At 37.7% G+C, this 15,457-nt stretch overlaps 1 protein-coding gene across 1 annotated transcript in view; it reads left to right on the top strand.

The window, feature by feature from the left end:
- Positions 1-3,962: 3,962 nt before the first annotated feature.
- ACVR1B (activin A receptor type 1B) overlaps positions 3,963-15,457 on the top strand; it is a 30,321-nt gene continuing 18,826 nt past the window's right edge. Inside the window, exon 1 of the mRNA XM_075199685.1 lies at positions 3,963-4,145. Within this exon, the coding sequence (XP_075055786.1) occupies positions 4,070-4,145 (76 nt within the window). The 5' untranslated portion in view covers positions 3,963-4,069. The remainder of the gene's footprint in view (positions 4,146-15,457) is intronic.

The following is a 15,457-nucleotide window of genomic DNA, read 5'->3' as shown; positions in this document are numbered from 1 at the left end:
ATTCCTCTCTCATCCCTTATAGCTGGCCTCATGCACGACCTCTCTACACAACTCTTGCAACTACAAGACTAAGTTCTAAACGGAAACTCCTACTCAACTGCTATTTGCTTCTGAATGACTTAGATAAAAAGTACTGTCTGAACTTCATTCCTGTAAAAGCTTGGGACACCCTGGGATTTCTAAAACATGAAAAGTTTTATCCTGTTCAGTTTGGTGGCCATCTGTTTTTCATAATGTGAAAGAATCTGCTCAGTCTTTTGAGATATATGCCAGAAATAAATCCCCCAGGAATGTTCCTTCTAGACAACTCTTGCCTCTGTCTGTACCCAGTAAACCCTGGACTCAAATCACCATGGATTTTGTTGGCAATTTACCCATTGCCCTGGTCACATTACTATCTGGGTCTTTGTTGACTTACTCAGAAAAATGGCTCATTTTGTTCCTCTTACCAAATTACCCAATGCTAAATCGTTAGCATCTCTTTTCATCCAACATCTGTTCAGACTCCATTGATTGCCCTTTGATATAGTCTCAGATAGAGGATCTCAATTTGTGGCTCAATTCTGGAGATCCTTTACTCTATGTGGAGAATATTAGCCTACCCTCTGAATATCACCCTCTATCCAATGTCCAGACTGAGAGGGTGAATTAATCCCTGGAGCAGTATCTACGGTGCTATATTTCTACATTTCAGAATAATTGGGTAAAACTTTTGTTGTGGGCTAAATATGCTTACAGCACCTGTCATTTCTCTAACATCTCTTCGTTCTTCTGTATTTTCAGACATCATCCAAGGACTAAATCATTATGTCATCTCTCACCCACTAATCTCGTTCACATTTCAAGTTAATTTAGAGAAAAGTCCATTTTGCTTTACTCCCTGCTTGCTTTTTTCTATGATCAGCATTGTAGAGCATGCACCTTCAAAGTAGAGTACAAGACTTGGGTGCGTACGAGTACCTGTGCTAAAGGTGAAGACCTCAGATCGCCCTATTATAAGAGCTTATGCAGTTTCCAGTGGAAGCCGGAACACGCATGGCGACTAATTCTTTTAAAATGGCCTCTTATTACTTTGGTCTATTTCATCTTCCTAATGCTCCGATACACCCAAATACATAGTGGGCACCTTGAAACGGGCACTTGAAACTCATCTGTTCCTCAAAGCCTAACTGCAATCCACCTAACCATCACTCCATGCTTATCCTCACCACTCTCTTCCCGTCCCCTTGATCCTTGTGCACTAAATCCCCTCCACTGACTCCCCACTGTTTGTTCACCCTCCCTTTAGGATGTAAGCTCTTATGAGCATGGCCCTCTTCCCTCCTGTCTCTATTCCTTTTCTTCTACTCCAACTTCACTTTACTAACTATGCTTGGTGTAATTGGAGTCTTGGTATTACTCGTTTATTGTTCTGTACTATTTTACCCTGTATGGGCTACTGTTCGTATTCTGTACAGCGCTGTGGCGATCTTGTGGGGCCTTATAAATAAAGGTTAATAATAATAATAATAATAATAATGTGTTTTTTATCTCAATCCAATGGCTAGTTTTAGAGCAGGGGGCTCTAAGTTTGAAGTCTTTTCCATCAAAAATGGCACATGATCCCCTTCCACTTTGTATTGTGCTTAAAATCTTTTGCCCTCCAGCCTTCAAATGTGTTGCACAGGGAAACGAGCAAGAGCACAGTGCACTCACTCCTCTTCCAGTTATGCACTTGACCTCCCTGCGCTATGCAGAAGTGATCACGTGATGCAGAAGTCTTCTGTCCCTTCTGAATTTACAAAATAACACTTGTTAGTTGGATCAATGCTGTCAACATCTTTTACCAAAGCATGAGCTGTTCATGTCAGACAAGCAAAATGGTTTAATTATTTGGGATCACAATAACCTACACAATTTAACAATAGCAAAATAAATGTATGCTAATAAAAAATCATGTCAAACACAACAGTTTGGAGTTTCTCACAATAAACACACAGGTTCTGATTAAGAGTTCAGGCCATCCTATGCTAATACATTCATAGGGCACCCTCGCCAGGCTAATACGTGGTAAGTAAAAACGAACTTGTCCGTCAATTAAAATATGGCTTCCTTCACCACCCCCACCAATGTTTATATTCCTGTTTATTAAAATCAGCTCTACTTGGCTTTTTAAAATGGTCACAGCACTCGTCACTCATTTTGTTTTCATTAAAATCAGAACTGTATAGCAGAACAGAGGCATAAACAAGCACTACTGAGGACGAAGATGTGAAGGTGGACGCCTTCGACTGTCACCATCCTTATCTCTCCAACTCACTTATCCTCAAATGCCCACCCAAAGGATGACTCATCATGGGAATGCATCAAAATTAAAATCTTACACTTTTATTCTATTCTTTTTACTCTGGAAAACAACTATCCTCTTATATTTTAAAATTAATTTCAGTTTATACATCTGGCCCAATTTTTCACCCCACTCCCCCCACAAAAAAGCTTTGTGCAGTAGGCTGCAGCCATGTCAGCATATTAGCCAAATGAAATAAAAAAAAATAATTGGTTTGATCTCTCAGAATAATTATTTTTAGTATCACAAATTGTTTTATGCATTTACCTAACATTAACAACACCTAGGGGTAAATGTATCATACCCCGGTTTTTTCAACTCGCCGGGAATCAGCGACTTGATAGCTAAAATTTAAAGCGGCGCTGGCTTGTAAAAGCAAGCGTTGCCTTTACATGCCAGTGCCGCTTTAAATTTAAGCTGTCATCTCGCTGATTTCCGGCGACTTGTACAACCCACACTATGATACATTTACCCCCTAATGTTTGTAATAAAGACCTTGGTCCTGATTCATTAAGGATCTTAACTGAAGAAACTTATTTCAGTCTCCTGGACAAAACCATGTTACAATGCAAGGGGTGCAAATTAGTATTCTGTTTTGCACATAAGTTAAATACTGCCTATTTTTTCATGTAGCACACAAATATCAACTTTGAATTTCAGTGTACAAATAAGCTATCAAGTATTTGTGGGCTACATGAAAAAAACAGTCAGTATTTAACTTATGTGCAAAACATAAAACTAGTTTGCACCCCTTGCATTGTAACATAATTTTGTCCAGGAGACTAAAATAAGAAGTTTCCTCAGTTAAGATCCTTAATGAACCAGGCCCCTTATGTCCATCTACAAGGTTTCAAGCCCCATTAGAATGGACAATCTTTAATCCTGTAGGTGACTTTAATAGATTCATCTGACCAGATGGCAGCAACCTCTGGTTCTAAAGCTGTTGTAGAACTAAAACTCTCAGCTTACAGTCTTCCAAAACAGCAATAGAGCCAGTTCCCCAACTTCCAGAAAATACATAATTCTAATTAACATCACAAACTAATGACTCCTTTTCTCCTCAGAATCCCTCTTTGCGAGATCTGACTTGGCAGCACTCAGCCATTACTTTTTTTTAACCTTCTCGCTAATAAAATCAGTACTTTCTCTTCCCAACACATGGACAGATACAGCAGCTATGCTATTTCCCCAGGCGAACAAGGGCCGGTCTAAGAGCATAAACTTGCTACAGAAAGGAAGAAATTCTGCATGACCAGCGCTACCAGATTGATTTCAGTATTTCCCCAGTGGGTAGAGCGGTCGCTGCTGTAGAGGGTGGCCTCAGGCGCCCCTGTGCAGAAGACTCGGGCATGTGTCTATTTGCATGCAAGGCCCAGACAGGCAGGCGCTTTATTGAATGCCGGCAAACAGCCAGCGCCAGGGCATACTGCCCCTTTAAGGCGCGCACCACACTCCACCAGAAACCGCGCGGCTCGTCGAGTCGAAACAAAAGATGCCTCATCTGACGTCACATGTAAAGGTTCCACCTACTGCTGGCAGTGGGCGTGGCGTGGCAGACGACCAATCCCTACTCGCGTTCTCCCTCTATGGTCGTGGGCGGGGGCCGGCGGCATAGAGGCGTGGAGCGCATACTTTGCGTTCCATAGATTGAAGGAGGCCGAGCTGTGCGGCGCGCTCCCGTAGTGCTGCCCTGTCTGGATCGCTTGTGGTCGCGCAGTTAGTGGTCGCTGTGCGGTGGTTACTATGGCGGAGGTGCTGGCCTTCTTCGTCGTCACCATCAACATCTTTTTGCTCAGTGGCGGCCCCAGTTTGACGAACGGTGAGTCATGTGGGGCATTGTGTGCGGCTCCGGAGGGCAGCGTAGACCTGAGTCCGCGGGGAACGGGAGGAGGAAGGTGCAGGCATCGATGAAGGGGAGGTGGTTAGTTATACATACACAGTGGAGCCGATTGTGGTGTACAGGCAGGTGCGATGTGGGAGAGGGCATGGAGGGGGAAGGCTGTATATCACTGTAGGTAGCTGAGTGCTCCAGGCTCTGCCATAGGGACCACTGTGTATGTGGAGTGAGCTCCAGCTTGGATGACGGGGACAGAGAATTTCTAGCATTGAATGTATCCTTCTGCAGTAAAGCACTGAGTGCACTGATTGTATGTAAACAGTGGTGGTAAATAAAACCTAGGAAGTGACTGGGTAAGGTAATGAGCGGAGACGTGCGCTCTGCCGAAACTTGGTCAGACAGGTTAGTTGTTTATGGTTGCAGAGTTGGCCACGACCCCACAGAATAATAATAATAATAATGTACACCCTGTAAAACAAATGTGTCTATTGGTTCGTATATGCAGGAATACACTTGTGTTCTCTGTTACTTTAAAAGCACAGTTATCAGGTGTTGTGTATCGCTGTTGGTCAACATGTAAACATGTTTGGATGGATTTTAGAATATTTTAATTTATCTACTTTGTGTATTAGTCTTGTTGAGTCTTAAATGCTGGTTATTGTTAAGAAAACTTTTAAATTAGGAAAATGTTTCCTTAAATAACAATGGTGTGATCAGATGCACCCCCAATAAGTGAGTTGCTCATGCTTCAACTAAATATCTAGAGAAACATTTCTCTGTGACTGTGCTGTACTTAAATCCACACTTATCCATTTAGAATATCATTTTTCAGCTTACATCTAACATTACTTTTTAAAGCAACATGTTTGTTTTCCCTGATTTTTTTTAAATTTTATTAATAATCAATCAGATCTGTATTAGCACTTACATTTTAGTGTAACTACTAACTACACCCCAAATATAAAATGTACATGTGCAAGTCATGTATTCATATATGTAGTATCTTGGTATTTTATGTTCAGCTACACTTGTTTTATAATATAAGCTTTGTGTCAATTACAGATTGTTATCATGGTATATTTTAATAGCGAGTCACTGCTATGTGTGTGTTTTATGTGTGTGTGTATATAGAAAGTCCTTCTGTCTTTTATTGTGTGTGTGCTACAATATGAATGGATAAAATATAAGTGTGTGTGTGTATATATATATATATATATATATATATATATATATATATATATATATATATATATATATACACACACACACACACAGCGAGCTGTGGTGTTTATTGCTGCCAACAAGAGACTTTTAGTTTGAATGCAATATGCCATGGCAGGAATGTAGTGAAGAATTTTTGAGTAATCAAACTTTTTGCAACATTCAAGATAATTCAACTCAAATACTAGTTTTACTTTTAATATTGTGTGCCCATGCTGATTTTATTAGTCTATATATTAATATTTGTAGTTAATGCTTTTTGGACTACTTGTACTTTTCATGCTGACATTTCAGAGTGATAATGCATATGGTTATTGTTTCATGTCTTAAAAACCTAATATCCCATTTAAACTGCACTTAGTGTTCACAAATGACAGTTCAAAGCTTTACATTAGTTGACCATGAGGTCAGGTTGCCTTGAGCAATCCGAGACTTAATTTTTATGATTGATCCCAGCTAAAGAATATGCCAGACACATTTTCACAGCTGTCCTACAAGGATTTTAAGATATCACAGTTTCACTTTTTTTTTTTTATTTGTTTTCATATATACCTTTGCCTGTGATATTGAAGGGGTTTTCCCAGTGGACAGTACTGTCTGCTACTGCACAGATGTTCAGCTGCTGAAACTAGATATAGTGGTACTTTTTCATGATTGAGGTCAATGTGTAAAACTTGTATACATACTCATTGTACAGTTTTGCAATTAAAGCATCCAAGTCTTAACTATCATCTTGAAACTAATGTGTAAAATGCAGCAATTGTGTATCATGACACAATTTTATCAGCTTTTGAAATAATCAGGTTGTAATTAATGTTTAACAGCAAATAATTTGATAGCAGTTAGGCACGATAGAACACATTAAAGAAACATTCTGTTAGATTTCTTAAACTATGTAGCAGTTTACCATAGTATTTTATACATAGCTTCTGTTTCTCACACAGGGCTGGGAATAATGATGTAGCAATAAGGAAAATAACTATGCCAGTAATAACATTTAAGGCTTGGTGGCTACCTTATCTTATTTGTTGTTCAGGGCAAAGTCATTTTTGAGTAACTTCCTAAGAGTTCTTTCATTTAGACATTTTCCAAAAACCCTGAGAATTGTACTTGCAGTACTTTCATTAACTATATTATAGAGTTGTAACAAAAAATGGGGTTGCGCAATATACTCTTATTATTAAAGACAAATGTTGTGCTTCGTACAGTAAAAACTTTGATTCAAAGATCAGTTTGCCAAGTTAGAGTATAAATCTGTACAACAGTTAACTCCATGGGGGCAGCGTCTGACCAGAATTATGAACAAAACAATGTATGCAATGCCTTGTGCAATTATGTACTGTGTGTGTACTATCCCAATATTGACTATTGCGTGGCTTAGTCTATCCACAAAATATAACGGGACACTTAATACTGTTTAATGTTTATCCAAATAGTGCAGATAATCTCTGCAAACCTTTAGCTGAGGCTGAACTCCAAATACATATGTATGCATTAATTAAGGGACTAGTTCTAATGCCTAAACTTTATTGGAGATTTGAATTGTGAGTTATTTGAATGATAATTATGATACTGCCATACTATTAAAGCAAAGGTGGGGACTATATTACAGAAAGTCAGGTAGCAATTTAATAGCCATACAGCCCATGAATGACTAGCACATCTGCGCTCTGTATTTGACATAAATGCTAAACTGCAAGGCAGAACAATCATTTTGCTTCTTCATTTGCTTAGATTTTTCATTTGACAGAGCTTTTAGGGTCATTTGTGGTGCACCTGCAATCATCTGGTTTAATTAAACTGCCTATCTCTGGTGTTGAGACTGAAGTAGCACCTGTGTTTCTTTCACGCTCAGTTGCTGAGGGCGATATTCGTTTTGCCATAAATACCATACCACCGCAACTGTACAGAACAAAGCTCCCATTCTTTGTCTGGAAACCTAATGTTTAAACGTGTCAAAACAGGTCTATGAAGGTTGTTTCATACACAGAGCAGACACGCAGCCATGATCTATTAACTAAAAGTTGGCTAGATTCTGTGAGACTGATGTTTATTTATGTATTGTGATTTGTCCTACCACAATAAGAATAGAAGTGTGCAATGGATGCAATGTGAATTCAAAGCAATTTCTATTTAGGTGGTATGCTTTCTAAAAGCGTCAAGATGTATAAGCTTCTCTTTGCATACCATCCTCATTCTTCTGTCTGCTAATTCCTGTCCCACAAACATGTCTGGATAGACTTCTCCCTAGTGCATAAAAGTGGAGGGAGAGGAATGTTCTTCCCTTGGCGTATCCATTTCAGGTATTGATCAGAGCTGATGTATTGGTTTTGCTGATATGTGGATGGAGCATAAAAACACGAGCATGCAAACTAAAGCAGCCTAATTTCCTGTGGCAGAATAGACAGACCTTTAAACATGGTGCCTGCTGCAATGTCAGCATTACTGTGTAAACACAATGTGATTATAGAAAGCGTCCGTTTAAACCTACACTGCTATGTGCTGTGTTTTATTAATTTATGTTTTGCAGAGAGTATTGATAGTTGTCGGTCTGTATTAGAGTAAGCTGTTGCAACATTTTGTAAACACAACCTGAAACAAGGCCCCCATGAATGGTATCGGCATAAATGGTATTCATAGCTTAACAAACTAGTTGTCCTAAATATTTCGGCTGTTTTAGGCCAGGTGCCCTCTGACATCACATTTGCATTTTTTTAACGCTGGTAAAAATGTGATTGAAAACTCATGTCCTACACAAATGTATTTACTAGCATTGGGAGGGCACTGTCAAGTTACCCCATTGCGTTTACCTATGGTAAATGTTCTGAATAAAACACCGTGCATTAGGAGAAAGACAGCATACACTAACGCTAGTAATGTTTCTAGTGGCTAATTGGCCATTGGTAAGTGTTTTATATTTTCAAACCTGTTTGCATGTGTTGTTCTAGTGTGAAACACACTGCTAAAATGCATGATGTTAACACCAGTGTGTTCGAGGCCTCTAGTGTTTTGTTTGCGTGCTTTGTGCACATTATTTTGCTGTTTAGAAAAAAATTATAATAAAAAAATAACTCTGGTGTGTTAAGTTCTAGTTCCAAAACATATATATTAAGAACTTCTCTATTCATTTATTAGCGAATTTCATTAATGCCCCTTTTTATCTCTACAATTGAACATGCAAGTACATGGTGTTTACAAGAATGTTCTTACTTGTAGGTTATCCATAGATCTTGTTTTGTCTGGGGTTCCATAAGGATAGGATTAAAAGCCTCTAGAATCATGTCTCTCTGAGAAGTGGGCTGTAGCTGTTCCTCCTCATAATGCTCCTTTTTGTGTTCGTCACTTCTCATTTCATAAATACTTTAAACATAATGGATACAAAGGGTTGTCTGGAGCCTGGTTGAACACACTAAACTTTTTATTTTTAGTTTACTTGTGCTTTTGTTTCAGCAAAGAAAGTGTTTGTAAAAGGGTTGAACATTAAGTTTACTGGATATAATGTTACCATTTTGATGACTGTTCCTTGAAAAAAAATGGTTTAAAAAGTATTTTTAAAGAGGCTCAACATGTTCTCTTTCGTTCAGTGCAGTAGGAACTCATTCTCCATCCTTTCTCATGTAGGGGGGCTTTAATAGCACTGACGATTAACACTTTAATAAGACTAGCATGCAAATGAACCTGACTAGTATGCTAATTCTGGCCACTGCCGTTCCTGCTTTGTCGCTCTAGACTGGTGGGGGAATAAAAGAGCATTGCTTGATAAAGTTTTAGCATGCTGAACACTTCCCCATTGTTCTGCCAGGATTAGGGAGTATTTTTGTTTTGTTACCTTTAGTGTATGTTGCGTTCCTTTTGACGTTTTGCCTTGTAAGACCCTCCTCCTCCTTATTTCTTATGTACAGATTGCCAGTAAAAGTGAGTGGGTTGTCCAAAGTGGACAGTCCCCTTTTTTAAGAATGGTCAGTACCGGTTTACATTTATTAGCCAGCGTTCTTGTAATTTCATTTCCCTTTTGTTTACCTCATACACCAAACGTATGCATAGACCATTTGCATGCAAATAGACCAAATAGGTTTCTTGTGAATTTCATAGGAAGCTTCTGTTGCTTGCAAACAGTTTGCTTGTTTAAATCAACTTCCCCAAAGTATCATCACAGATGTACCCAAAAGTAAGCGGGTATGTTTAGAAATAGATTTAGATAGTTCTTACCAGGTTAATGGTTTTACAATTACAATACGTGCCTGCTAGAATCACCTTAATATCATAGAATTTTCAATACATGCTTCTATTGTTACAGCTGATGCCTCACTGAGTAAAGAATACATTATATTTTCCAGAGCAGAGATGCATTGTGCAATCTTACGTCAAAGTTATGGGGATGAGGTTGAAAAAAGAATGCACAGACAATATGTAGATAGAAAAGAATGTTCTCCGCCAGCCAAAACGTTGAAAAGACTATTCTGTAAATTCTGAACAAACTTCATTCTATATTGTGTGTTTGGAAGCGGTGAAAGGCAGAGGATTCATGTTGGCTGCTCTTAGCAGTTTTAGTAGCAATGCGTGTTTAGCCAATCCTTACTAGTTACCTGACAGCAGCAGGTTCATTAATGCCAGTCTTTAGATTTCTTGCCCACAATGCCAACTCACTTGACACATTCAAAGCAGCTGCCACTTTGAAGACCTTTTTAAAGCTGGACAATAAATCCATCAATATGTGTGCTGTGAAAATGTATATGTTTTAAACTTTAGCCTCGCTCTTCTTGTTCCAAGTAGTCTATTCATAAGAGATGATCTGTATTATGTAGACACAGGATCAGCATGGCAACTCAACATGTGGAAATGTTGACTAGTGAAAGATGCCACAAGTTACACTACAACTTCAGAGCAGGGGAGTTTTACAATAATATTAATGGGCATATCTTCTTGTGATTGACTTGCTTTTATACAGCTAACTGTAGAACATTGTCCTGGGCAGTGATCATGGTACAAATGCCAAACAAACCAAAATTACTACTGTACATATAGAGCACACTAAAGACAGATCATCAAAATACAACATTTATGCACAACATTTAATTTGCAAATATTTGGAAAAAGAGGTATTGTAGTCTGCTATAGAACATGTTTTTTTAAAAAAAATTTAAACAATCAAATTTCATAACTCCAATAATGATGCTACTTAATTAGTGGTTATATGTGCAAATAAACTAAACCAGTATAGTCAGAAAAAATAGGTACTCTTCTAAACCTTTACATTCATTGACATTTACATTAGACAAATACCAAGGGAAAACATACAAAATATTACAAATATCAGAAACATTCCGTTCAGAGTCTTATACATCTGCAGCTCATATAAGGTAACAAACTGCTTATACTGAAAAATATATACTCGATGTGTCATCTTTGATGTTGGTGCATCAGCTATATTATGTCCTCTCCTAATTCTTTAATCAGGAAGATTGACTTTGATTTTACTAATTTAGTTGCATTGGTTTCCTTCATGAGATTCTTCAGACTTTTACACCGTTAATGACTATATTGCTTGTTTTCCACAGTTTATTAGTTTAATGCAGATTAATTTTACTTGCTGTATGTCTTTTTGTTTGTTACTTTTTTTAATTCTTCGTTCTTCTTTCATTAGTGGAGTCTGCTTTCTTTATTACGTGTGTGTATGTATGTATGTGTGTGTGTGTGTGTGTGTGTGTATATATATCTATATATATATCTATATATATATCTATATATATATATATATATATATATATATATATATATATATATATATATATATATATATATATATATATTTCTATCCTATATAATGTGCAGCACTTTTCAAGGAATATTTATCATTCTTATCAATTTATATAGTGCCACACTAGCGCTGGACAGAGAATATTTGTCACTCAAAGTGGAGCTTTTTCTAAATTCCCTAATGCATGCACAGACTAAGGTCAATTTGATAGCATTTAACCTACTAGGATGTATTTAGTCATTCACATCAATTCCTGCCCCAGTATGAGTAGTTTTAGAAAAGATGTTCCTGGCATAGTGAATATGCATTCTCTCTGTTTCTACACTGCTACTACTGATTAGAATGTCAAATAAGGTTTTTTCCATAGTACCCAGAGGATATAGAATCATCCTGGTATTGTGAAGAAAGCCTAAAAAAAAAAAAAAAAACCCCATAAAAAAAACTCAAGAGCTGTGGTATGGGGGAGAGGGGGGGGGGGGGGAGGAAATAGTACCTGATATCCCCTATACTGGCACCCAGAGATCACCACATAACACTGAACTACAGAAATTGTTAAGAAGTGCAGATATGTGAGTTTATGATGCCCAGATATCCCCTATCCAGGCTTCAATTATGCTGTTTGTTGTCTAGTTTTCAAAAGGGTATGTCTTGTTGGGCTACATATTTTCTGTATTTCATTCAAGACCAGAAAAAAGAATGTAGTAATATGTCGAAGTGCAGATTTTATTATTATGAAAACCTATGTGTAGAACCCATCTTTTTGTTTTGGAAAAGTGGATTGAAGCCAAAGCAAAAACACAAAGTATTTCTCGGTAGTGGTTGGAATTTAAAAAAACCAAAACAAAACACACACATTTGCTCTTGGTTCACTTTCTTGCAATATCAATTAAAAAAAAATAATAAACACTTGTTTGGGCCATTTTGTGTAGATTTGCTTTGGTCTGTCAAGGGGTATAAACAAAGTATAATTTGCGTGGGTACTGCATAAACACATTATTAATGTTGAAATGTGATTATTTTAAAGAGTGACAAAAACTTTATTAGGTTCATCTTTGTACTGCTGGGTTGGACCGTCCCCCTGCCTTTGCCCCCAGAACAGCCTGCATTCTTTGTGCCATGAATCTTGTGCTATTTTCTAGTGACACAAAAAATAACACTGTAGTTCAGCTACAGTTCTGCTTTATGACAAATGTACACAGTTTTCTATCTACTTAAGCGTGCATTATTAACAATGTGTGTGAAAGCTCTCTCCACTCCTTATAATTGGCTGAGAGAGATTCCCTTGTGCTGTGAATGAATGAGTATATCTTTGATGGTGTGATAATGCTAGCGATGATGCAAACACTGAATTAATGAGCAGGCCTGCACTGTTGCTTGCTCATTGCACAGCTACATTTAGATCTGTATAAATAGTCCAGCTTTTTATTAGCTTATCTTCAAAACATCCTCATTTTAAATTCTATTTGGTTATTTTAAATGTTGTAGTAACATGTTTCTGCTTTTTATCGTTGTACACTATGATTAAAAAATAGAACGTAGATTTGTACTTTATATTTCACACATTTGTTTGTCGTTTGATGAAATATCTCTCTCCTTGGAAATGTTACAAAGATAATTTGTAAAGTATTAACTGAAAATACCACCCTTCATTACTGTTTATCATCATTGTAAAGCGCTACGGAATTTTCTGGCGCTATATAAATAAATGATGATGATTGTTGCTTTCTAGGGAAGGGGTGCAAAAGGCAACAAAAAGGGGGGCGGATGAGAAGGAGGAGAGGGTACATAATGTGATCAGACAAACCAGAGTACGTAAGATGATATCCTTACATTACATTGGACACCACAAGCCCACAGATAAAACCAAGAAGATTTAAGTTGGGGAAAGGAGTGTCCACAGGGTCTATCGGGCGAAGAAGCTAGGAGCCTTCAGTTTGTAACAAACGCATGCCAATGAAACCATTTAACCAGAGGAGAGGATGTCGCCATAGAGTAGGGGACGCCTGAAGTCTCCATTTCTAAACTAAATGGAATTTTAGCTACAATCTTTGGATGGTAGATGAACAAGTGTATCCAAAGTTGTTCAGTCACTGCTCTGGTAGCAATGAGGCTGTGCCCCATATATACTGAAACTTTTTTGGGATCTAGTCCGGGTGCAGGTGAAAGAGGGCAACAAGCGGCATGGGAGTTAATGATATCTTACTAACCTAATGTGATAACAGGACACGTCTGAAATACATGGAAAAAATGTCACCCACTTTATCACAGTTGCGCCAACAGAACTTAGAATGAGCAGGCCATATTTTGTGCAATCTAGCCAGGGTAAGATACAGTAGTCTCAATAGCATTTCCAAATAATTACTGTCTTCATTGCTGTTTAATACATACAGGGAAAAGACCTACACTACAACGAATGCAGTACACTATATAAAGGTGAATCCACTTGGCTTCTGAAAGGAGTTCCTATTCATTTGCTTCTCTTACTGTGATGTAAAATACATCCTCAGACTTGTGTCATTTTCAATTTCAGTTGGTTTAGTAGAAGGCAATGGAATCTGTCCCATCCTTACTTATGTAATTACACTGGAAACTGCTCTGACACTTGTTTCCCAGCCAAGTGTCCAGACTGAGGCAAGTGAGATGTCTTAGAAGATAAATATATTCACTTTATGTATCGCAAATAAAAAAAAGAAAATACTAATAAGAAATATGTAGAACTCGTTTAGAGAAAATATGTCCTGGCATGCACATTTCATTTTTCCCCAGATTCCTAGTTAGATTGCCAAGTTATAAAGGAAAACACTGCACCTCTGAGACAAATTACCACAGATATATAGAGGAAATGTCTCAGTTGAATGGAATTAATTCTTTGTTATGTTGATGCCATTTTATTGGCTGTTATAAACTGAATTCTTGTGAAATCTTGAATTTAAGGCTTTGGTAGACCACCTCTTCAAATAAGTCTTTCAATCCAATCTTGACATTAACTTTGAATTTATTTTGTGGCCCAGCATTTAGAGCCCAGGTTCCTCATACTGTCATATTTGTTTTTGTAAAGTGTCTTTGTGTGTAAATTTCTTGAAATTTAATGGATTTTATCATTTACTTTTTAATGGTGCTCAGTCGTGTGTTTTTACGACATGCAGCCTTCAACATGGGACATTTGGGCTGTACTGAGTCAAGGAATGCTTTACTTGCCAGTGTGAACTTAGCAACTTTATGGGCAGCTATGAACAGAACATTCATGAGTTTTAATATGAACAACCCATATACTAGCAGAAGCATGCTCACTACACTTCTACGTACGTCTCCCTACACCAACAGATAATTTAAATAATGCTTAAAGCATTTATGACACAGCGGGAGGGACAATTTTATAATAGGATTTTGTTAACAATGGTATGTGCATTAATGACTTTATATCACAATTAGACTTTTACTCAGGCTGTACTATTAATGTAAGGTTTTTCTTCTAAATTGCATGACTGATATGAACTAAGTAGAAAGTTATAGCAAACTAGGAATACAATGAAGCTACTACAAATACTGGATGTGTATACAATGTCTCAAAGTTAAGTTTTAGTTTTGTTTTTTGTGTGGGTTTTTTTTTTGTTTTACTGCAACCCTGTATGAGGCAACATCGCACTAACTTTGCTTAATTGTTAGGGCTTGTTTAATTTAAAATGTATGTATGTTTTTTTTGTTTGCATTTTGTATATGCTATCTATAATATAAATGTCTAGTGGTGTGTGTTAGTCTGTGTGTGTGGAAAAAATAAAACCAAGCTGCAGCGCCACCTGCTGGGCGGAGTTATACACTGACCTACTAAATTCTTAGTGTGTGTGTGGAAAAAAAAATTCAGAAAGGGCTGAAATTTGGTATACTAAGATGTTTTTAATTTGTTAATTGTTAAAAGTGTTTATAAAGATGTAAAAAAAAATATATATATATTTCTTGAAGGAGAAGTGACAGTTGGGAGTGGTTGGTGGTTGCCGGGGGTGACAGTGGGGAGTGGTTGGTGGTTGCCGGGGGTGACAGTGGGGAGTGGTTGGTGGTTGCCGGGGGTGACAGAGTGAGAGGAGTGTAATACTCAGGACCGCTGTAAGAGATCCCTGTGTCTGGATAGATGTGGCGATGAAAATGAAGGATGAGGTGATGGAGAAGAATGATGAGGTGGTGACATGTGGACAAAACCACGTTAAAAAAGGGCGCTTACGTCGGGAAGTAATGCTCTTCCCCTGAGGAGGCCTGGGCTATGGCCCAAATGCATGACAAGAACCTTTTTAACACCTTAAGTAGCTTGATTTGACTAGAA

This window comes from Mixophyes fleayi, chromosome 2 (assembly GCF_038048845.1).
Source record: "Mixophyes fleayi isolate aMixFle1 chromosome 2, aMixFle1.hap1, whole genome shotgun sequence".
Taxonomy (NCBI): domain Eukaryota; kingdom Metazoa; phylum Chordata; class Amphibia; order Anura; family Limnodynastidae; genus Mixophyes; species Mixophyes fleayi.
Note: the sequence above shows the minus strand (reverse complement) of the source record. Positions and strands in the feature narration are given on the sequence as shown.